This window comes from Trichomonas vaginalis, chromosome II (assembly GCF_026262505.1).
Source record: "Trichomonas vaginalis G3 chromosome II, whole genome shotgun sequence".
NCBI lineage: Eukaryota > Parabasalia > Trichomonadida > Trichomonadidae > Trichomonas > Trichomonas vaginalis.
In genome coordinates, this window is record NC_067204.1 from 15,928,722 (window position 1) to 15,953,376 (window position 24,655).

Consider the following 24,655-nt stretch of genomic DNA (forward strand, 5'->3'; position numbering starts at 1 on the left):
AAAAAATAAAACAATTCTAGGAATTAATGAGAGAAAAAGGATAAGAAATATGATCTTTACTATATATCACTTTTGCTACTAATTTATGTCGGATTTCGTAGACAAATATTTCAATACAATTTTATATACGTCGAAATTCAATTTTTGAATATAATTTCTGATTATTCGCGGAAAGAATAATAATTGTAAATTGCAAACATGAAATAACATATAATGATTGAACTTCAAACGAATTTCGAGAGAGAAACTAATGCAACATTCTGGAATGAATCATGATCTTTAAAATATAAACAACTATCAAATTCAAATCCGAAAACTGAAAGATGGTTAATGCTCTAATTAAAAATACTCTACAAAGGACTAAACAAGCTTGATATCAATTCATTAATGATATATTTTGGTCATAGATAAAAAAACTCAAAGATTTTACAAATCAAAGAAAATTTTTTGTCACTTTTAATTTTTAGAACACCATATTATTAAAATCAAAATGTATGCTTTCTAAATGCTAATCTTAAACTTAAATGAATTGAATATAAACATCAGATGAGATTAAATTTAATTATAAATACATTAATTGTAAGTAATACTATATAAGTGACATGACTTTGCGGATTGGAAAGTATTCAATTATTTGAAATAATTTAAGAAAACTATTAATTCAAATTCCTAATGTTTGGTCTTTTGCAAAATTTGATTGATATCTAATATAGATATTTGTAGGGTAAGGAAGTCAATTTGGAAAATTGTTTTCACTTTAGGAGAATATAATTTTCCATTTGGAAAATTTAAAAAGTGAGACGCGCAGGATTCGAACTTTTTTAAAAGTTGATTTAAATATATTCTAGTGTGATTTCTAAGGATAATATCATATTTAAAATAAGAATATACTAGTTTGGGTGGTATAATTTTTTCGATAAATTTGAGAATATGTACGTTTAGGGCATCAAAAGTGTCAATTCGCTCAGCGAAAGCTGAGCTAGCTTCGTTCTCGAAAGAATAGGGAAGGAGTGAAAGAGAGTGATACAGATGTTGACACATTCATATCATTTCAACAAATTTTGATCAAATTGAAATTCAATGAAATTCAATTCACTTCATATCCTTCAGTCAGTACATTGACATCCTTCTACATCACAATGATAACTCGTACATCAATAGTTCTACAACTGACTCAGAAAAAACAAGATTTTTACTTCCAGCTTACAGCTTTTAAAAAGTTTCGATGATAAAAATCACTCTACTCTTGTTTATCGATATGTTGTGATAGTAGGTAAACGTATTCTTATCGATATTAATAAAAATATTTTTACGAAAATCTGAACCAATTACAGAGTTATTCATAAAGTTTATGATAACTGTAATTACTTCATCTTTGTTTTATATTTGAATAAACAATTTCATTTAATTTAATTTGCATAATTTTTTTAATTGAAAAACAGGAAACTTATTTGAGTTTGTATTATTTTTATGGTTCAATTCATTGTATCAGCGAATGATCCAGATATTTAAGATATTTAGAAAAAATTTATTAATTTGATTAACAAATTTTAATCAAAATAGCAAAAATCTATTTGATAGCTGTAAGCAAACAATAACTTTTATTTCAAGCAAAATCACTTATTTTCATCTAAACGTATAAAATTGTCAATTTTATGAGAATAAATTTAAAATCTCATGAAATATAAAGAAGAGTAATATTTTTCAATTTTCTTTTTTTCTTTGTCTCAAATATTTTCTGTTGGGAATTTTCTTGTTATCAAAAAATAATTTTAATATTTGTTTATTTCATTACATACAATAAAAGTTTAAAAACTCTATTTCTTCACAAGAAAATTTTTTTCCTTCATATGAAGAAACATTTTGTTCTCCATTTGATGCTGAGTCTAAATCTCGATTTTTGAATTTTCTTCTTTCCAAATTTTTTTTCCAAATTAGAAGTTTAATTCAAATTTTCAATAGTTTATATATTTTCTCAAACCGTCTCAGATTTTCTCACTTTTTAGGGATTTTCTCTCAAAATATACAAAAATAGTAATATCAATACATGTGTCTAATATACTTTAAAACCATCGTGATAAAATTCAAAAACGAAGAGATCTTCTCTCCAAATTTTTTTCAAAATCAAAAAAATGAGATAGGGATGCGACGGTTTTACGCCATGACCGTTTAAAAATAGAATAATATGACATTTTTGGGGCCGAATGGCGGGTACTTAGTACCCGCCATTCGGCCTGTTGTAAACAGAAATTCATCAAAAGTGACACCTCAGAAAAGCTAAAATATTGATTTTTTGGAACTTTTGATAGAGCACGTTTTTAAATATTAATTAAAGTAAATATATATTTTGTAAAGATTCTTTTTAATAAAATAAATAAAATTTTGAAGAAGAACACAAAATCTTCTGAAAAATAATATCACATAAACTCATATTATTTTCTAATATATAACTATTTTATATAAAAATCAAATTCAATGATCTTAAAAGCGAAGGATAAACCTCAAAATTTACGAATATAATGAGTGGGAATATAATGCTTATCTATCATAAAACCATATGAAATATTAATTTTTGCTTTACGCCTAATTTTTGACGACAATTAGCAAAAAATGTTAAATGTTAACACTCAGTCCATTTGAATATGAAAAATAAAATTGACTTTGATTAAATGTTTTTATTTATCATGCAATTCTTCTTGCGACCAAAGATTTGAATAAAATTTCAAAAAATAAGATAGCTTAAAAAATAATATACGGTAGTGTTTACTAATAGATGAATAGTATATAAATTCTATTAAAATGGATTTGATCCAAAAAAATATAAAACCAAAAATAATTGTTATAATTTAAATAAAGAAGTAATTTAAAACGATTTGATTTATGATCAAATTTTATATATTTTTTTGGATCAAATCCATTTTAATAGAATTTATATACTTTTCAGGGGGGTTATACCGTGATATTAGCCTTGTACCGAAAAAAGTGACGGGCAATGCCGTAAAATAATATTTTATTAAAAATTTTTGGTGGAGAATTGGAAAATTTTTGTTGGAAAATTGGAAAATTTTCCTAATCATTTGAGTATATAAGAATTTCCGAAAAAGTGACACCCAAAAAGTGACACTTTCAATAGGGAGTAACACTTAAAAAGTGACAATTTAAAATTCACAATAAATAAAAATAATAAATTTTTTAGTCTATTAAATTATTCTTTTCTTTGAAATCCTCTAAAAATTCTTCGAAATGTTCTAAAATATAATCTGGAGAATTATAACAAAATTCATTAATTTCTAACATATACGTATCTAACAATTCATTTGGAATTTCAAACGATCTTAAATATGTAATTGAATTTTGTATCTTCTCATTTATTTGAGAAAGTTTTTCTTCAGCATTTTCCAATAAAAATCTTAATGGATTCAAATTGGCTTCTTGATTCTGAACAAAATTTAATACTTGGTATAAACGTGATTGAACTTCTCTTTTCAATTTTGTTTTATAATCTGTCAATCGAGGCTCGCGAATTCTAATTGAAGGAATAAAACCTGTTTGAAGTAAATCGTTTTTAATACGATAAAAGTAATTGGGTGCAACTTCTTCTAAAAGATTTTTGACAAAAACATCAATTCTTTGATTTTTAACGCAGCCAAAATCGTGATATTTTATCTTTTTAAATAAAGATTCAGAAACGTTATTCACAACGGTTAATTCATTTGGTCTGGCAGCGGCTATCCACATCATAGCCAACAATTCCTTATACAAAATTCAAAAACTTGGGTGCAATCAGAACTGATTGCACCCAAGTTTTTGAACTTTCTTGAGGGAATTAAAGGGTGAGAGATTTATAGTCTATCTATATATCTCCCACCCTCTAATTCCCTCCCTGACAGCGGGAAATTTTGTCTGAATGTTAAACTATTCAGACAAAGTTTCCCACTGTTTGCGAAGGAATTGTTGGCTATGATGTACTGATTCATGATCAGTACATCATAGCCAACAATTCCTTATATAAAGTTCAAAACTTGGGTGCAATCAGAACTGATTGCACCCAAGTTTTTGAACTTTCTTGAGGGAATGGAAGAGTAAGAGGTATACATTATGAATATATACCTCTTACCCTTCCATTCCCTCTCTGACAGCGGAAAACTTTGTCTGAATAGTTTAACATTCAGACAAAGTTTCCCGCTGTCAGCGAAAGAATTGTTCCATCTGGTGCATAGAGTGTGAATCTATGCACCAAATGGAGCAAGTCCCTCGCGAAATTGCCAAAACTTGCGTCGCATTTCAAAGATTGCGACCCAAATTTTGGCGATTTCTAGTAGAGATGGAGTATTTTGAGTCACTGACCTATATGCAGTGGCTCAAAGGGCTCCATCTCTACTTTGAAGCAAGGAAACTTTCCTCGAAATTTTGATAATTTGAAGAAAGTTTTCAAGCAATTAACAAAGGATTACTCGCTATGAGGTAAAAATTCTAGATTTTCACCTCATAGCGAGAGCTTCCCTTTCATTGCTTGAAAACTTTCCCCAGCTTCAAAATTGGGGAAAGAGCTGTAAAGTCGACTCCGATACCAGCAGGTACCAGAGTATTTAAAAGAGAAGCCCTCGTACGAGTTTCTATGAAGACCTTCTCATTCAAGAAGATCTTAATAGAAAATCGTACGAGGGCATTGGAAACTCGCGTCTGGTACATGTTGGTACCAGAGTGTTTGAGATTTGAAGACTCTGGTACTAACATGTACCAGAATTTATGATGAATTTAAGATGGACCATTATAAAATGGTAGCGGTTTGTTTCAAAAAAATTTAGATGAGATTTGCATAGATATAGATTATATGATTTATACATATGAAAAATAATATATAAAAATATAATTTTGAGATAATTATGTAAATAATATTTTAAATATTTGAATTTGAGGTATAATTTTATAGTAAAATATATTATAAAGAGTATTTATATAAATATTGTAAAATAATATAAGTAATAAAAATTGAGACCCCCTCCCTGTTTTTGATGTTTTGTCACTTTTTCGGTAATTCTTATTGTTTCCTAATCATTTGGACTATAACCTGGCATATTAGGGAGTTTTGTCAACAACTCAGTGCTGGGATCAAGATAGTTTGTAATCCAAAAGTAGAAACGTTCCTTGGTGTCTTGTTCTGGCTTCCTGCAAATCACAGATTTTGCAGGATTCTTCTTAATATTGTCAGAAATTGCGCAAATCATGTCCATCGTCGTCAATTCTTCACCATTGATGTTAAAACGATTTCGATTACGGTAATTTCTTTTCTCTTGCAATTCTTTTTCTGCAGGAGTCAATTCACGAACATACTTATTATGTTTGAGAGCTTCTACAGAACAAGGGCAAAGACCGCAGGCGGCGGCAGCATTTTGAACCGTTCTTAATGATACTGATTCTTGCCATGCGCTAATAAATGAGTAGATAATGGCGTAGCGCATCATTGCAGCATTGCTGTTGAACTCTTGCTTCGGTGCCTTAATGTAATCTCTCAGATAATCCGTGAATTTGGACTTTAATCTTTTGGCAATGCCAACATCAAATACTTGTAAAATGTGTGTTGTATGTGCGGGAAGAACAATTAATTTGATGTTGGCACTTGCCAAAAGGAACAATGCCAGAGGATTCTCGCGGCTGGAGTGTCCATCACACACAATGAGAGCAGGCTTGTCACGTATATCTTCTGGCATTCTCTGGCGTTCAAAGTTAAGCCACTCGATGAAGAAAATGCAATACAATAAGAATACACTTCTGTTCACCCAGCCTTTTGGCGTAGAAGTAAACCAACAATGTCTTTCGCGCTGGAATACTTTCAGTTCTCTAGGTAGTTCTGCAATACATGGGAGAACAAAGAGAGGTGGGACAGATTTGCCTGTCATTGAGCATCCGCATAAAGCTGTAATGTGCGGAAAGTTTGGAATTCCTTTGGTGATCATATGCTCTATCTCCTCAGGTAATGCAACTTTCTTCTTCTTAAATTTGTTTATGAATGTTTCATCGATACTAAAAATCAACTCCTCTGGAGTACTTTCGATTGTTTCACGATGTTTATCGTAGAATTCTTCGATAATTCTTGGTTCACACGCCATGTATCTTGATTCTTCAATCTCTTGGCATGCCTTAAGCTTGCAATGCAATTGCTGTAAAATATGGTTAACATAAGGTCTCGATACATCATCACCACCAAGAGTATTGATAACTTCTTCTGCAAGAGTAGGACAATTAATCTCAAGAAGGAATCTGTAACCATAATCTCTTCTGAGCTCTTTCAACTTGAACGCCTCGTCAATAATGTCAGCTGCTTCTAGAGCTTCACCTTTGTAAGCAGAATCTTCGATAATTTCTTTTAAAGTGAGCTGATCACGCTCGCATAGGTATGGATCTGCACCGCCATGATTCCCTTTTTCCCAGTATAGACCTAATGCAGCTCTTTTAAGTGCAGTAGCAATGAGATTGGATGTTAAAGTTCCGAGATCTGGGTATTCTTCCTCCCATGCAAGCTTAGTTTGACTATATGTCATACCTTCGGCGCGACAATTGATGATAAACTTTTGTTGTCTACCAAGAAATTCGACTGTGAGAAATTCCATTTTTAATTTTAAACGAGCACCTGAGCCACGTTTTATCTGACTTCACCAGCCAAAAAGCCCCTGTACTAAGTGTCATGTTTTTGTTTATTTTAAAGTTTCTGCCATGTAATGGTTTACATTGCAAATTTTTTGAATACTTTACATCACCATAAAATGGCAGTACAAGGCTAGTTTATCGGTACAAGGCTCTTGAAATGACTTTATTTCGTGTATTAAACTTTTTTAAATTTCGCAACAAAATGAAATATTTACATGGAATTCAGCTTCATATGGAGTCAAATATATGACGAACTTACATGAAAACTTGTATTACTGGTTTCTTTAAGAGGAATTTTCACTTTTCAATGTAATATGTTCTTTTAACGCATAATTTAAGTACAATACCCAAGATAATTGTGTTTAAACTAGATTGGATGCATTCTCGCTTAGAAATTAATACACAACATGATCCAATTTCTTAATGCCAATTTCAATATAAAAATATTGCACAACTCAACAATGTAACATTGTTTACTAATTATATCATGCATAAGTCGAAGAAAATTGTATCTTCTGCTCAATAGGATAGGTTATGATCATACTTTAGAGGATTCTTTTCTAACTATATATAAAAAATTCGGTATACGTATTTTTGGCTATCTAGATATGCTTTTTAACAGACTCAATCAATCACTTACATATAGAAGCAAAATCAGTATGCAATTAATTATGATTTGAGATTAGGTTTTGGCCATCTTGGTCATTTCTCAGATATTCTTTCATAATCATTGCTTTGATAAAGCTATCTTTAAAAAAATATTTGATTAAATTTACATAAGAAAAAAATACATAAAAAGTCTTTAAAAATAAGATTACAAATCAAGGGAAGAAGTACTAGTATCCTTATCGGAGCTGTCAGATGACGAATCTGATGTAGAACCAGGTTTGGCTCCGACTTTACTAAGGATTTCTGCAAAATCAAAGTCAGATAAAGATGAAGATGAAGATTCTTCTTTCTTTGAAAGAGGAGGTCTTGACATAGTGCTAGAAGAGTTTTTAGGTGATGCATCTGTCTTCTTACTACTAGAAGCAGGTGGAGAAAATACAGGCATTTCATCATGTTTAGTTGGTTTGACAGAAATGTCACTTTTACTTTCAGATGCGCTCACTTTCTGAGAAACTGCTGTTGATCTTCTTCTCCTTGTATTTGCTTGTAAGAACTCATCTTCCTCGAAATCAGAGTAATACTGGTTTTCAAGTTCCAAGTCTCCATCACTAATTGCATCCTGTTTTTGTGGTTTGTTGTTATTTCTCTGATTTAATTCATCACCTTCGATGAAATTCATTGTTGTTTCTTCATCTTTGAGCTCTTCTTTCTTTTCTTCTTCTTCGTTTATTATTTCTTGGACATTGAAATCAGGTACTTCTTTCAGCGGTGGTGTTGTTATAAGATTCATTCCGCAAGCAATTCTGATTCTATTGAGAATCTCAAAGTTTTGGTCACTTGGATTAATCCTGTAAGGATAACTAACATAAGGTTGCCATGGTTCTGCGTTTTTCTTCTTTGTAATTGAAGGAACATCTTGTTTAGGAGTATCGCATCTCTTAATTGTTTTAGATCTGGCAATTGCAAACCATAAATCTGATATACAATCTTCTGTTGTTTTGTCTGGTTTCATGCCATCACAAGCGATTTCTTCCAATGGATAAACTTTGACAATTTCTGTCAATAATTTAATTGTCATGTTTCCAGCACCAGAATTCGTGCAATGGAAGCGTTTGAGAGAATTCTTTTCAAGTAATGTCATCATTAATGAAGAGAATTCTCTTGGAGCTATACGTCCATTGATAAACAATGCTTCTACACCAGAGTTCTTAACGTATCTTGCAATCTTTGGAATAACTCTTGACATTGCATCACTTGTTATTCCTTCGAGGTTCAAAAATCTCATGGATTTCTGGGAATCTAAGAAATCAATCAATTCAGTGAACGCGCCTTTAGGAATGAAATTACCACTGAAATCAAATTCACATAAATTGTCATTTCCAGTGATTTTTAATGTTCGCAAAAGTGACATGTCAGATTCAGAAATTCTTATGTTTTTGAATCTTAACGCGAATTTAGAATCCGATTTCGAGTCAACGCAGTTTTGTATCAAATCTCTAAGAGATGAACCATGGAAATGAGAGTTCGAGAAGTCGAATGAACATATGTTTTTCGGCAATTTGAATTTCGGAATGTCAGTAAATTTGCAATCCGTCAAATTGATGTTCATTATGTTTGATTCGACTTCGCAGATGGTATACAACAACTGGCCACCATCGTAACTCGAATGGGATATCTCTATATCGACCAAAGATGTCATTGTTCTGATGAAATTTTGTAAAATGTCGAATTGAGGAACAACAAAATTTAATTCAAACATTTTCACGGCGTGAAGGTTCTTTATCTTGGAAATTGTTTGGAAGAACTTATCAGCATTCTGTTTATTAAGTGTTGAACGGCCAAAACAAAGTCTGTGAGGTGAAAATTCTTGTGAAACACATGAATCTACGAAATGTTCAAGAACTTTGAGGTCTGAGTTAATAATTGACCAATTAAGGATATTTATATCATTGAGATCTTTAAGATTGAACTCAAGATTGAAGTTACTGTTGTAATTTGCAAAAGCAATCGTACTTATAAAAAGTGAAGTTCGAGCAAGGATATTTACGAAGTCTGGGAACTCCTTGAAGTGCGCATCATCAAAACAAACTGATTTGAGCTTTGTTTCGTAGCCTAAAGCGTTTGCAAAAGGTCGATAATATCCTGCAGGATGAAATCCTTTGGAAATGATGAAGTTTTGATTATCCTTCCATTTTGTGGCAAAGTATTCTGCAGCTTCGAGGTTCTTTCCATCTGGAAAAGAATAATGAGAAAATAAAATTGCGCGTTTTTCAAGCATTCCTTTAAATATTGGTGAGTTAACTGGTGGTAATTTGATTTGTTGTGATCTGAATTGAGGATGCATAATAGTATCGACTTTATTTAATGCACTTTCGCAAAGGAAGTATAAAGTTAAGAAAATTCTCTTAATAAATTGCCTACTTTTGAGAGTGACTGAGTAATGCTGATCAAAAGGTATTGTTTTTTCTCCTGTTTCGGTTTCTGTAATATAATCAGATTTTCTCATGGTATTATATGGAATTTTAACTTCGTCATCAGTTGCTTTTGTTTCATTATCTTTAATGTATATCGTAATTCTGTCACCTTGATGGTCAACGTTGATTATATTTAGTAAAGATATGTGATGTCTAATTGCAGCGGATCCAAATAGCCTTTTCTTGAATATATAGATAGCTCCAACAGTAATGAGCAAATAACCTGTTGCTGTTACCGGTTGAGTTTTGCCTTTATATTCTACAACTGATGCAAAAAGAGGACTTTCATTTGTTCCCCATCTGGCAATTGTAATCAATTTTTGAAATGTTGATTCATCTAAAGAATTTTTTAATTCGTCATAATCCATCTGTTAAAAAAAATGTTAATAAAATTAATTGGTTTGCTAAAAATAAAACACATATCAATTCACAAGCGAGAAATTTTCTTTCCTTTTTCATGATTTTTCAAATTTAAAATTCTTTATCCTCTCTTTCAACGAAACAGATAGAACTATGGAGGAACACATATACATTCACATGTTTAATATGGAACTTTGCGAAATGTCCATTAGTATATAATATTTAGAAGGATTTGATGCATTCAAACAAGGTTTATATATGAAAATTCAAAGAATTCAATATGGTGTATCATATTTCATTGATAACAAGGCATATGATAATTTTGATTTTAGTAAATTAAACGGTCACTTCAAGATTTTTTGAAGTTTTATCATTGATGTTTTTTCAGAGGAGGTTCATCCAGTGATATAAGCACGGATAGTTCACTCCTCCACTCTGGTAGTGAATATGAAATAGATGTTTTCGACGTTACTTCAAACTTTTTCCGCATGAAAAAGATAATTAACAAGACAAAAATGCGCCAAAAATGGATTAAACTTGCAAAAGACAATATCAGGACAAATAGAATCGAAACATACAGAAAATCCTTTAGATTAGCACTCTTATTTGATATTTTGCAAGAACGGACCATTAGAATTTCATTCAAAAAATGGCATGCAACATACATGTGGAAGATGTTTACAAGAAATCTCTTACAGAAACAGTTCAAGAAGCAATGCAACGTAATATTAGATCACCAAAAGAAAGAAAATAAGAAAGTATTACAGAAAAAATGGCAGAATCTAACAAATCTAATTACAAAACAAGCAAAATGCGATAATATAATCGAAGGATTATCGTTATTACAAAATAAAAATTTGCTTCTTGATCATTTCACAGAATGGAAAGAGAAATCACAAACAGCAATAGATCGAAATCATGAGCAGTCGGACAAATGGAAATCTTTAGTTGATAAATATACAAAATTCGAAAGATTAGAAGAATTCAAGTATCAACGAGAAAGATTAGACTTACAGAACAATTGGATAGACTTGGCACAATTACTGACAAGAAACAATCTAATTCACACTTGTATCAAAGAAAAATCGAGAATTTTTTGGGAACAATTTACAGATGATATGCTATACTTCGAAAGAAAGCACCAGGTACAAGCAGCAGCAACTAGGTTGAAATTACTCAGAAAATGGCGACAGTACAGGGAAATTTTATCAAAAATACAATTCCATAAAGAAGTTCAACATCAAATGAAGAGGAGTTTATTAGAAGACCAATTCAATCAGATGGTAAGAAAGAATACACTCTTCAATCGTCAAAAAATGCTTCTTGAAGCCAAAGATGAATTAGATTGCGAAAGAGAACGTGAAAAATTAGTTCAAAAGAGAAATAACTACTTCTTACTATGGAAAGAGAAGACAATTATGAGTCAGAAATGTCATGAAGTAGCTAAAATCATGTTTGAAGAAAAATATGATAAAATTTACCAAACAATTGTTGAAAATGCAGCCAGAACTATCCAAAATTGGTTCAGAAAAGCAAACGAAGAAAGAAAAATCAGAAAACAAATCAAAACAAAATATTTCAGATTATGGCGAAATTTGCCACGTAAACTTATCAAAAATTTCGTTGTTTTTCCTCAAGCAAGTTTACGTGTCAAAAAATTACCAATCAAATTTGATATTTTACCTAATTTCGTATCAATTCCGAAACCAAATGTTTCTTTGCGGTTTGTCAACGATAAATTAACCGTTTTAGACAAACAAAGTCAAAGAATTGTTGAAACAGTCACAAAAACAGCCGCAAATCAAATTTCTCTAAAAATACCAAACTTTACAAATAGAGATAAATTGAAGCCTTTGTTTGCTGTTTCTAAAAGAGGTATTGATAAAAGAATTGAACAGAAAATCAATGAAAAGAAATGTCAAATCATCAGCCAAGAAATCGATTTTGATTTCACAAATATTTTTGACAAATTTGATTTACAAAAACCGCTCCAATTTATCACACCATTTCCAAAGATCAAAAATCTTGATAAACGTTTGTTAAACAGGATTTCAAGATTAGCTGCAATCAAGGAATTAAAGAAACCTGATTTCTCGTTTATCAATGATTTCATCAATGTAAATCATTTGTCAAACAAAATGTCTGTTGAATCAAATATGCCAAGCAACAAAAGACAAAGAAGAAGGTCACTTTTGGCAGTTAATAATCACATCAAAAATTTGATGAAAATTGACAAAAACGATTTAACTGTCAAAACCGTCGAACCGTTTACAATTTTCGGCAAACAACGGTTTATTCCATTTGTTGACCAACAATATGAAATCTGTCAAACGGTTTTGCCAAAAATTGACACTTTGTTTTCTGATTTAATTTCCGAAAATCCAATTGAAAGATTTACAAAACGTCCGAACATTAACTATTCATTACCACAGAATTTAGTGGAGGAGATGACCAATTCCGTTGATTTTGACACTTCTATTTTTACAAAAATTTTTCCAAAAAGTGTCAAAAATATTGAGAATTATGTCGATTTTAATATTAATGATTTACACGAAAATGACATCAAAGATGTACAAAATCAGATATCTTTAGATCTAGATGTCAATTTCGGAATTAATTTAGATATAATGTTTTTGAAGAATTTTACTCCAAAAATCAAAATTCCTTATTTTTATACAAATTATTTATTTGATTTAGATTTAGAAGAACTCGAACAAACTAACAACTCTTTGAGTTCATTACAACCTCGTTCTAGTCCTTTGATAGAAAAGAAAGTTGAAGAAATAGAAGATAAAATAGACATCACTTTAAGAGAAGATTATTTTGTCAACTTGAAACCAATAACTTTCATTCACGAAGAACATCAAATTCAAAATTACGATGAAAATGATTTGATAGATTTGAATGAGCTATCGTTAAGTGAAGTGAAGTCAAATATTCACATGAAAGAATTTGAACAAAAGCCATATCCTTCTTTCATCAAAGACTTATCTGGTGTTGAATATGATTTCACAAATCCTGAATTTTCAATTGAAAACAAAAATTCACTTTTCAATTTAACAAAAGTTTCAGAACCAGAATTAACTGTTGAAGAAAGACTTATCAAAAAAGTTTTAGATGATGTTATAATTAGAGAAGATTTTGTTGTTCCAACAGAACCAATAAATTGCTTAGAAGATTTTAAGAAGATTGAATTAGTTCAAACAAATTCAGATAAAATCATTGAAGAAGATTTTCTTTTTGATTATGATTTCTCAAGAATTCCAAATATAATAGTTCCAAAACAACAAGAAATTGGCTTTGCAAAAGAAACAGTTCCTTCTATTTTAGATGATTCAAATGATGTTAAATATAAACTAAAATTAAGTTTGGAAATTGAACAAAACAAATTTAATTTGATGAATTTCCAAAAAGATTATGATGATTTCGATGTTTTGGATGATGCAGAAAATGTTCAAGTAGATATCCAAACTAATTTTGATGACTTGGAATTAAATAACACATTACAATTCTATGAGAAATCATATATTTCACTTAATAGAGCTGATTCTGTTTCTTTTGTTCCAAAACTTTCAAATTTCACACCAGATTTGAAAGGAAAAATAAGTCCATTATTATCTTTGACAAACAACCCAAGGTTAGAACATCTTAAACAGAGAGCTGGCAATACAATAAACTCTCAAAAGAATATCTGTAATATTGATTTAATGATTCCTGACATTTTGCCAAATTACAATTTACAAAATTTTGTTTTACAAAAGATCAATGAACAAGAAACGGAATTTTCTTTTGAATTCCCTGATTTCAATCATCTTTCATTATCTAGAAACAACTTAATTAACTATGAAAGAGAAGAGGTTCCATTTGAAACAACAGATTATGAGATCAATGATTTAGATTTACAAGAAATTATTTTTGATAGAAATAGTTTATTGTCAATTTCAAGTGACAATAAAATAGAGAAATTTGAAAAAGAAGCTGAAGAAATTTCAGAAAAAGATGAAGTTTTAGAAGATATTTTGGAGATTTTGCATATTCCTAATATCAAAACTAATAATCTCCTGCCAAATTATGAAAAAGAGTTCTACGAATATCAATCAACTGATTACGAAATTCCAGAAATCAGTTTTGATGATTTGGAATTTGTAGATTTGTCAGTTTTACAAAATTTGACAATTTCTCAAATTCCTTTGACATTTTCTGAAGAAGTTAAATACGATGATAATTTAAGATGTGAAATAGAGATAGATACAATGAAACCAATTAAAGATTTCTCACCAATAGTTTTATCCGAGAAAAATGAAAAAGATGCAAAAGAAATTTCGTCAAAAATCTTTGTTAATTTACACATTCCTGATTTGTCAAAGAAATATTCCATATTCAACTTCGAAAGAGAACAGATCAATGAACAAAATGCAGAAGAATATGATGTTGATTTGGATTTACAAGAAATTAAAATCAATAACACTCTTTTGCACTTAACAAAGTCATATAAACCAAAACAAAAGATTTCATTCATTAAATATGATACAGATCTTTGTTTGGATCTTAGCAAAAACAAATTTAGTTTAGATAATTTAGGTCCAATTCCAAAATCAGCCAAAATTGAAAAAGAATCAAAAGTAATCTCCAACATGATCAATTTCGATTTCATTATTCCTAATTTGTTTGATAAGAAGTCTTATGTTAATTTCACTAATTTCGGAAAAGAAGAAAAAGATTTTTATCAATACACAAATGTTGATTTTGATTTTGATTTCAATAGTTTACAAATCTGTCACGTTTCAAGTTTATTAAACATGAAGAAATGCAAATTACCAAAAATTAATGTCTCTTTCATAATCCCAGATGATTTCCAATTAGATTTCACTTCGATTCCAATGATTTCATCATTATTTGTTTTAGAAAATTTGACTCCAATTCAGAAAAGTGACAAAATCGAAAAAGACGTTAAAGAAATTTGTCAAAATCAAAAATTATCGAAATCAATTACAGACAAACTATTTATTCCAAATCTATTTAATCGAAGTAATTTCGATAGTTTTTCAAATGAAAAAGCACCAGAACAAACAACAAATTATAATTTCCAAGAAGAATTAAATGATTTAGTTCATTTTAGAACAAATATTTTCGATTTTAGGAAAGAAATGATTCCTCTTTCATTAGCTAATGAAGTTTTTGTAAATTATGACTTCGCAAATGAAGATATTTCCAAACTTGATTTCACATCACTTTTCAATTTCCAACCTAAACCTTTGATTCAGAAATTCATCAATGATTCATTGGAAATTTCTAAGAATTATCAACCAATTTTGTCAATTCCTTTGTTTGATATCAAGAAATTGACCATTTCTGGACCAGTTCGACCAAATATCAATCAAGAATTCATTAATTCTACTTCTAAATCCGTTTATGATGATTTTGACTTTGATTTACAAAAACTTGACAGTTCACTTTTGTTAAAACCGCTTGATAATGCAGTTTTATTTCAAGGAGAATTTAATTTACCAGAAGAACTTATTCCTAACAATTACCTGAGAAGTATCAACCAATTAATTGTTCCTCCAATGAAAACAAAGATTTTAGAACATTTTATTTTCGAAGAAATTCCAGAATACGAAGTTAAAGTTGAGAATCACGAAATAATTCCTGATTTACAAGAAATTAAGAAAGTTTCTATTTATCCATTGAATGCATTAGTTCCACGAAAGCCAAGACCATCAACAATAAGAGAACAGTTCATTTTAACAAGGAATTTTGTTACTTTGCTTTCGAGAGATTTAACAATGGATGATTTAGAAAAGAAACTAAATATTTTTGATACGAATTTGAGGCCAGAACGAATCCCAACGAAACTTGCAGATGAGATATCAGAAATGATTGATGTCAAGCTTATTCTACCTAAATTAGAATTCATTATGCCATTCAATTCCTTTGACAAACCATCAATCAAAGAATTTGAAGAAATTTATGATACAAATGACATTTTTGATATCAATTTTGATGTTTCTAACGATTTAGAATTGACAAGCACATCCGCTTTAGTTGATTTTAATTTAAGTGATGTTAAAATGACAGAAGAAATTGCAGAAGAATTTTCAAATGATTTCATTTTGGATTTGTCACTTTTCGATCTTAAATTTGACACTTTAGCCTCGTTGAATTCGATTCCTAAGAAAGAAGATCCAGATCTTTCTAATTTGCTTAATTCCATGACAGTTTCTGATCATTTAGTTATTCCAAGTGAAATTTTCTCGAAACCAAAATTCGAAATTTCCAAAGTTACAAAACCAGAAACAGCCAAATTTGCAGATGAAATCTTTCCAATGGAAATCAAATTTACTTCTCCACAACTTTCTATTTTGCTTTCTGAGAACAATTTCTTACAAAATCTCAGCAAAATTTCGATTCCACCTCCAAAAGTTGATTTAGATGAAATTGATTTCGATCTAGATGAAAATGAACTTGAATTTGTTGAAGTAAATCATCTGAAGAACTTAAACAAAGACAGTGTTTCTATATTCTCAAAGAGAGATATGAAACTTAGAAAGAAGATGAACCATTTAAGAGGAAATTTGATGGAAGATATTGATGATTTCTTCAACAATGTAATTCTTAAGAAATCAATTGAAACTCTTAAGGATATTACAAGCAACAGTGACACACAACTTGTTGTCGATGAGATAGATGATAATCTTGAAGACATGATTTACGATATTACTGATTCTTTTGTCTTTAACATGTTTGAAAAAATCGAATTCTTTGAACCAGAAAAACCGTCAAATTCTGTCAAATTTGATGAAGAAATAGTTCAACCAAAGAAAGAGAAAAATATTGGTGAAGAAATAGGAAATGATATATTAGATACTGTCTCCATAATTTGCTCAAGAATTGCTATCCAATCTGCAATGAAAATCAATTTTCCATTCACTGAAATAACCATCAAACAGGAAGAAGATCCTGTCAAAGAATATCTTGAAGAAGATTTTGATTTGTACCTCGAAGGAATGGTCGGAGATATCGTTATACAATCCATGATAACCGCAATTGATTCTTCTCTTGGATCAATTGTCAAACCACCTACAATTCCTCACATAAGATGGGTTCTTCCTGATTGGTGGGATCCTTACGCAGAACACACAACTTTTACAGATGATTATAGTTTAGACAATATTGAAAAACTTGACAAAGATGACGTGAATTCAATTGATGAAATAGAAAACAACAGTTTCGAAGAAGAGTTTGAGATTATAGAGAAGCCAACAAAACTACAAAAGCATGATAGTTTAGAAGAAATTGATGAAAAGAAACATGTAACATGGAATCTTCCGGATTGGTGGAATCCAAATGAAGAAAAACCAACTTTTTCGGAAGAATATTCTGATCTTGATTTCAACAATATAGAAATCGATCAAGAGAACTTGATATCTTCTCCAAAACCACATGTAAAATGGATTCTTCCTGATTGGTGGGATCCAAACAAGAAGAAAGATGTAAATGACGACGATGAATACAGTCAAGAATTTTTCGAAGCAATGGAAAGAATTAAAGAATTATCAAAGCAAAGAAGAAATCAACCGAGAATGAGATTGTCATTGCCTCCTCCACCAATAGATCTTTTGGAAGAAGACTTTTACGAAATGGAAAAGCAAAAAGAGAAGAAAAAGAAGAAACACCATAAACATCACAGAAAAAGTGACAGTTTACCCACACCACCCAAAGAATTTCTTGAAAATGAAAGCTTTGAGATGGCTCCAGCACCGCCATTGCCAGATAATATCTTAGACCAAAGCAATCCTTCAGTTGACTTGGATATTATTAGTGCATTTGTTGAGGATTCGCTGATTGATGAGACAAAGAGAGTTGGAACAGGAATTGTATTCAACGCATTGAACTCTATCAAGAACTTAAAATCGGAGAGTTCAGATATCGATCCTTTTAATGTTAGTGATTTATAATATTTTAAAGTTATTGTTTATTTGTTTAGTATGAATTAAACTCTGTATCTTTATGAATTTGTATGTTTTCTTTGTGATTTGGCCCAATAAAACGAGTTCAAATCTTCATTTGAAATATTATATTGAAATGTGCCCTTAAAACATAGTTATTTATTAATAAAAAGTATAGTTGATCAAAATATTCTATTATCAGATCCAAGCATCGTTTTACAAAATTTGATCTACTTTTTGAATCCAAGAATTTTGAGTTCTTATTGATAATGGATGGTAAATTAATATGAATACTTTCGGATTTTTAAATAATCTCATTCTTGTTGGCTAAGATTGTAAAGTCGATCGTTTTTTCCTATAAAAAAATCTGCCTCCTAGAATTTCGGTTTTTTCCCCTCAAAATTTGGCAAATCTGGTAGACTTGGGTATACCCCCGTCCATAAAAGCGCACATTTCTGACACCTAAATGTCAAATGAGCTTAAGGCGCTGGACTTCTTTAAGGTCCTTACTTGTCCTTCAAGCTAATGATCTTCGGAGAAATAATTTAGATAATTTCACAAAAACTCAAGAATTTCCTTTCAAATCAGCAACACACCTCTTGTTCCCGAAACAAATATTATTCCTAACATCAGATCTTGATTTATGTTGGTAGTTGAAATTCTGAAATACAAAACCAGAGTTTTCGAGCAGCAACGGCAGAAATGACCTTTTCCAATGGAAAAAGGTCGTTTTTGTAGTAGCTGTTCGAAAATGAAACTCTTGATTCAAATTTTATATTAAAATTAACAAAATCAAAAAACTTCGAGTTAAGCATATTACCAACGATAATATTTAATACTCCAAGATCTCAAACTTAGCAGACACGAGATTTTTATAAATTATTGTAATTATTACCTTTTTGAAGTGGATTAAACAATTGTTTATATAATCATTTATTTACCTATTCTTTTTACATCTTATTGATATGATTGTTTTATAACGTTTCCGATTTAATTACATTTTTTCGATCTGAATTTCAACCCCATATAAAGATCCAGGATACCTTATATAATTTTTTGCAATTACGTATTAGTTTTAAATATAATCTATATGGTTTCATGTAAATCAATGTTAAATTTTTTAAATTTAATTTCAAATTTCTTATTAGCTTTTTGTACTAAATAATAGTGTTTTAGATAAATTAAAACCTATTAACAGATTTCTTTTATGCTTAAGTCAAACTTTTCCGGTTAAAAAATCAATTTATACTAATTTTTTACAAAATTTTTTAATAACCGCTAAAAAAATTTAAAATTTTATTCTTTGGCCTTGACCACTTCACATTTTTGGTATCATTTTATTGATTTGGAATTTTTTTGGGAGTAGCATCAACGCAAGATAGTAAGAAATATCGATACCTCAATGAAGCACTAACCACACAGATGCAAAAAACACACGAAAAACAAAAACTTTATCTAATATTAGCAAATCTTTCAACAAATCAAGCATAAATGCGCAATAAGAACATGCCAAACGGCTACACATATACAAGATAATATCTCAACAACTCACAAACCATTACTTAAGCGAAGACAGAAAGGAAATTGAAACAGATTACGAAAAGGAAGACCTGAAGAAAGACTGAAACACAAGGAAAGCGATAGAAAAGCAAGTAGAAGACAAGACCAGCTAAAGAAGTACAGAAGAGCGAAAAAGATCGATACGACTGGAAGATTAATTTACTGTTTCTCAGTCTCCAAGCCGAGTTCAAGACTCAGAACAAACACCACAAGTATGTTGATTATGTATTATATCTACTTATATGTTTGTTATAGGAATAAAATCCTTTTTTATGCTTTAAATTTAACTTTTTTTATCCTCATTGAATGTCAAATTTTTTGAATAGTTTACACTTTTTGGCGGGCTTACAATTTTTCTTTTATTTCTTGTTAAATAAAATTAGCATCTAATAACAAATTAATTTTTCATATAATATGGATTTTTTTTGTTCTCCTAGAATTTGACAGCTTACAAAATATGCTTATTTTTATGATATTTAGAATGCTCATTAAATAAACAATCTATATTCCCAATATCAGAGATTTTTTGTTTTTCTCACCTTTCTGACATAGGAAAAGGGTAAATTTTTAGCAAAAAACGATTGACTTTATTTTGAGAAGGAGATCGATCAAAAGTGTAACCGAAGTAATTCAATATATATCGTCCAGAAAGATTTAGATCAAATCGTTTAAAAATAAACACTAAAGTATTATTGAGTAATTAATAACTGTAGTCAATTTTCTTTACAAATAAGGTTGGTTTTAAGTTATTTATATAAATAATTAAATATTGTATTATGTTAGTAGAAAAGAGGATAAACGATAAAGAAAATTTTGTCACATTTGGAATTTTTGAATAGTTCTCAATTTAATTCAATGTTTCAATTCAATTCAAATTAATGCAAGATTTTGGAACAAATAAAAATGATAATAATGATTTTAATGTTGACTTTTCAAGGATTTTTATTTCAGAGAAATCGTGGTCAATCATGATTTTATGATTAGACCTTTTTCGTTATAAAGATCATATTCAGATAAGTATATACAATACTTTTTTATCAAAAAGTAACGCAAATAAATGTTTCCGGCCCGTCCGATCGTTGAGCTGGATCACACCCCCGCCATGGAGCGGTTTAAAGGGTGCCCAGAAGATAGGAGACTTGATTATCTTGCAGGCATAAGAACTTGTGGTTATTTGAGGCAAGCAGAATGTATTACTTCATATGCGATGGAAGTCTTTGTTGATATTGCTAATTCCGCGAACACCGTCTTTTCCAGGATAAAAACTCTTCAAGCGCGTATAAAAGATATTGAACAACAAGTTCCATCTGCAATTGAACGTATGAGATCTGTTGCAAAAGCCAATTGGCCTACAGCATCACCTGAATACGTTCCAACATCCAATGATCTTGATGATGAAGCCATGAAAGAGTTCAAATTCGAAGAGACAACATTCGCTAAGAAGATGATTGGACATGCAAACCCAGCACCAGATTTTTCAAGCTTTGCAAGCATCACAAAGGGTTACGATCCATCAGATCCAGAGAAAGAAGTTAACTTCGCGATCAACTTTACAAATCCAGATTTCGTTAGAGTTCAATACAAGCAAGAGCTTATCGAGAACATTCTCGCCGAGCAGGAAAGGCAACGTGCTGAGGCCAAGGCCCGCAAAGAAAAGCAGCGCGCTGAAAACGAAAACTTGGTCTCTCGTAAATCTAAGCAACCAGAAGGCCAACAGAACCAAGATGCCGAAGATCTCATCAGTGCTTTGGCTTCTCCACCACAGCGTCCATTAGGTCTCTGCTTACCACCTCCAAAAGGACAAGCCAAGCATGGTGCAGTTCCTATCTCTCTTGCAAACGGCGGAGTAACAAAAGTTCAATCTTCTACACCAAATGTTACAGCATACTCGGCTCCAAAGCCCTCATCTCAGCCAGCATCAAAGAATATTCCTCCTCCACCTCCACCGCCTCCTCCAGCAAGTCTTCCACCTCCTCCTCCAGGAGGTGCTCCAAAGCCACCGAAATCGGCAATGTCTATAGCAGATTTGCTCAAGGAAGGCGTTAAACTGAAGAAAGTCGAAGAAAAGAAAGAAGCTCCAGCAGCACCACTCACTCACCTCGATTTGATCAAACGTGGTGGCTTCAAACTCAAGAAAGTTGATAATTCCAAGCCATTGCCACCTCCAGTTAAGAAGGTCGAAGAAACAGATCCAAATTCTCTTTCACTTGCCGAAATTCTTGCACGCGCTGCATCAATCAGAGATGCTGTTGCTGCTTCAGACAGCGATGAAGAAGGTGAGGATGAATCTGAAACATCATCTGAATCATGGTAAAGATTAATAAATAATTTTTATTATTCTTCCAATTTCACTGTTTGTTTAGTTTTTTATAATATGTTTTCTGGTCGAAAGTTCAACATTTGGATCGAATATTTTAAAAATTTACTCTATATTCGATTTAAAGCACAGCAATCATGCTGTTTTTATTGGTTATCGCAATGTTTATGAGGATTTCTTCTTATATTTCTTAATTTGAAATAAAATTCGAGATATCTCTATTAGCTCTAATATGATACGGATATTCTTATGATAGATGCTAATATTTACAACAAATTTGATTAATATAATAGAAAAAGACTTAATATTTCATAATAGAATCATATAATTCAGTTTCTATATCATTATCTTGGTCAAGAAAGTCACAAATCTGTTCCATTTGGTCATGAATTGCAACATAGAGCTCATCTGGCATTGAATCGTAATCTAAAAGAATTCTATAAATTGTTTGCAGAATTTCGGTTCTTTCGTCATCTTTTGCTTCTTCAATATACTCGAAAAATATTTCTAGTGCTCCGTTGTCAACAATATACTTCATTTCATCGATATTTCCAATTTTACACAATTCTACTAAAATCATCAAAGATCTCCTCTTAATTTGGAAGTTTCCTGAGTTTGATAACTCCAAAAATCTATTGACTATGTCCTGATTAGGATAAATTGTCTTTGAAAATTCAATTATTGAAGATTCAAAAAAATTGCAAATTGAGGATATCATTTCTTCATCATCAGAATGCAAAATGTCTAAAGCAAGGATCCAGAACTCAGAAAAGTTGGGAATTTCCTGTGTATCAACAGAAAGAGAATCAGATAAAGAACTTAAAGCAATTTTCAGTATTTTGGAATCTTCACAATATAATGAGAAATGACCTATGATGATATGAGACAAAAATAGACCATTGTAGTGAGAAATTTTTGCCAAATTTTTAATTCCTTTCAGCAGGGTATAATTCACTTCTGGGAGATTCGTATCAGCCAAAAAATTCAAAAAGTTCCTTAGTTTTTCATCTTCCAAATCCGTTTCAAAGATTTGTCTCGAAACTTTACAAAATAAGCTAGAAACTACAAATGGATTGATATTCGCATAATTGCATACTATATAGTCGAACATTTTCTTTTCTGTGAATGCGCGCAGCTCGTTTTCGTCAATCGAAAGTAATAAATCGATGCAACACAAAGATTCAGGAAGTTTATCCATAAATACTTCTAACAAGTTCAGCGAGGATATATTGCTTAAGTTGTTTTTCGAATTTTGTAATAAAAATTCCCAAATTGGAATTCCTACTTTTGCATCCTCCAATAAAGTTAAACAAAAGTTAAAGAAATCAAATCCTAAGTCAGGGATATCATTACCATACTGTTGAAGGTTCATTATTATTGTTTTTGGATTCGACATCAAGAAATTTATATAATCTTGCTCTACTTTGACTTTCCCAGCTTCCAGCTCTGCATTGCTATCTTTTACTTTTTGAAAATCACTATCCTCTTTATAAAAATTCATAAATCATATTGCTAAAAAAGTGACATAATAACTAAAATCATATAAGCATAAAGCATATATTTGTATGGACAAACCACAAACAACTATTCTGATGGTCTTGTTGTAGTAATTATGTTTGATATTAGAAGAATTTATGAATAATCTTCTCAATAATTATTGCAATAGACCCATTAAGACTTAGCCTCAAAACTCAGTTCGATAATCTTTTTCATTTTATATATATATATCACCTATATAATAATTCATTATGATATTTACAATAAATATACGCTCTAACAATTTGGATTTTGCTTTCGAAAGCAGATATTTATGTCTTTTGGAAGCATTTATATGATCTTGTACATTCTAGCCAAAGAAAATGTATGAAATCTTATAAAATTAAAAATCTTATTAGAAAAACTCATCTTTATATAATAAAAACATGTATAAATGAAAGTTGCATGATACTTTCGTGGTGTTGTTGGCAATTAAACAACATTGAAGCTTGCTGGATTATTCAATAATGCAGCTGGTTTCTTATTCGATAAATTAAGTTGGAATCGACCTGTTAAAACAAGGAAAGCCAAAATTAGGCCTCCTATGCCAAATGCGTAAATAGAAATCGATAATATCATCTGAAATGCATAATTCGTTCGATAAACAAACGCAGGGACTGTATTTGTCCATGTTCTCCTATCCCTTGAAAATGAAACTTTAATTTCGCCTGGTTTCAAATGAGGTGAAGGACACGTCATTTTTGATTCTGAATTCAATGAACAATTTACAATTCGTTCACCAAACTTTCCATACCCAACTTTAAATGATACAGGACGTAACTCGAAATATACATCTTCTTTTTTCCCGGCAATTAATCGAAATGGTGAGATGGAAATGAGCTTTGTATGTGTAGACAAGTCATATAATTTGATTGAACTCTGTGAATTGGATTGAATTTCTGGATTTTCCGGTACAACGGAAAATTCGTCAAAAATATCATTTAGATCCGTGCGCTTCCTCTTTAATAACTCTTCTTCTAAATTTTTTTCAGGGAATGCTGGAGGTAAATAATTTTTTTTATCTTTTGGATTGATTTTCTTTTGAGATTTGTGGCCTGTTACTTCAACATGTTCATCATCAGGCTTGTACTGTTCTTGCATTCCATCAAGTAAAAAATTGGTGGAGCTCAAAGCAAAGAAAACTAAAAGAGAAAAAACCATTACTGAATGACAGAAATCAAAATCAGAAATCTTCATTTTTT

At 30.7% G+C, this 24,655-nt stretch overlaps 6 protein-coding genes across 6 annotated transcripts, besides 2 other annotated features; 2 read left to right on the plus strand and 4 right to left on the minus strand.

Annotated features, from left to right (window-relative positions):
- Positions 1–2,235: 2,235 nt before the first annotated feature.
- Positions 2,236–2,273: a mobile genetic element.
- An 806-nt stretch (positions 2,274–3,079) lies between these two features.
- Positions 3,080–5,051: a mobile genetic element.
- TVAGG3_0552650 (DDE endonuclease family) lies at positions 5,052–6,611 on the minus strand (the record flags this gene model as incomplete). The annotated part of the gene is made up of 1 exon (XM_001329685.1): positions 5,052–6,611. The coding sequence occupies one exon, from the start codon at positions 6,609–6,611 to the stop codon at positions 5,052–5,054; it is 1,560 nt and encodes a 519-aa protein (XP_001329720.1).
- An 844-nt stretch (positions 6,612–7,455) lies between these two features.
- TVAGG3_0552660 (ribonuclease inhibitor domain-containing protein) lies at positions 7,456–10,090 on the minus strand (the record flags this gene model as incomplete). Its single annotated transcript, XM_001329686.1, has 1 exon — positions 7,463–9,763. One exon carries the CDS (start codon positions 9,761–9,763, stop codon positions 7,463–7,465), a length of 2,301 nt encoding a protein of 766 aa, XP_001329721.1.
- Positions 10,091–10,459: 369 nt separating this feature from the next.
- Positions 10,460–18,106, plus strand: TVAGG3_0552670 (uncharacterized protein; the record flags this gene model as incomplete). The annotated part of the gene is made up of 1 exon (XM_001329687.1): positions 10,580–18,049. One exon carries the CDS (start codon positions 10,580–10,582, stop codon positions 18,047–18,049), a length of 7,470 nt encoding a protein of 2,489 aa, XP_001329722.1.
- Positions 18,107–20,620: 2,514 nt separating this feature from the next.
- On the plus strand, positions 20,621–21,985 carry TVAGG3_0552680 (uncharacterized protein; the record flags this gene model as incomplete). Its single annotated transcript, XM_001329688.2, has 1 exon — positions 20,658–21,914. One exon carries the CDS (start codon positions 20,658–20,660, stop codon positions 21,912–21,914), a length of 1,257 nt encoding a protein of 418 aa, XP_001329723.1.
- Positions 21,986–22,218: 233 nt separating this feature from the next.
- Positions 22,219–23,313, minus strand: TVAGG3_0552690 (armadillo (ARM) repeat-containing protein family; the record flags this gene model as incomplete). The annotated part of the gene is made up of 1 exon (XM_001329689.1): positions 22,219–23,313. One exon carries the CDS (start codon positions 23,311–23,313, stop codon positions 22,219–22,221), a length of 1,095 nt encoding a protein of 364 aa, XP_001329724.1.
- A 497-nt stretch (positions 23,314–23,810) lies between these two features.
- TVAGG3_0552700 (immunoglobulins domain-containing protein) lies at positions 23,811–24,611 on the minus strand (the record flags this gene model as incomplete). Its single annotated transcript, XM_001329690.1, has 1 exon — positions 23,886–24,554. The coding sequence occupies one exon, from the start codon at positions 24,552–24,554 to the stop codon at positions 23,886–23,888; it is 669 nt and encodes a 222-aa protein (XP_001329725.1).
- Between the last annotated feature and the right edge of the window lie 44 nt (positions 24,612–24,655).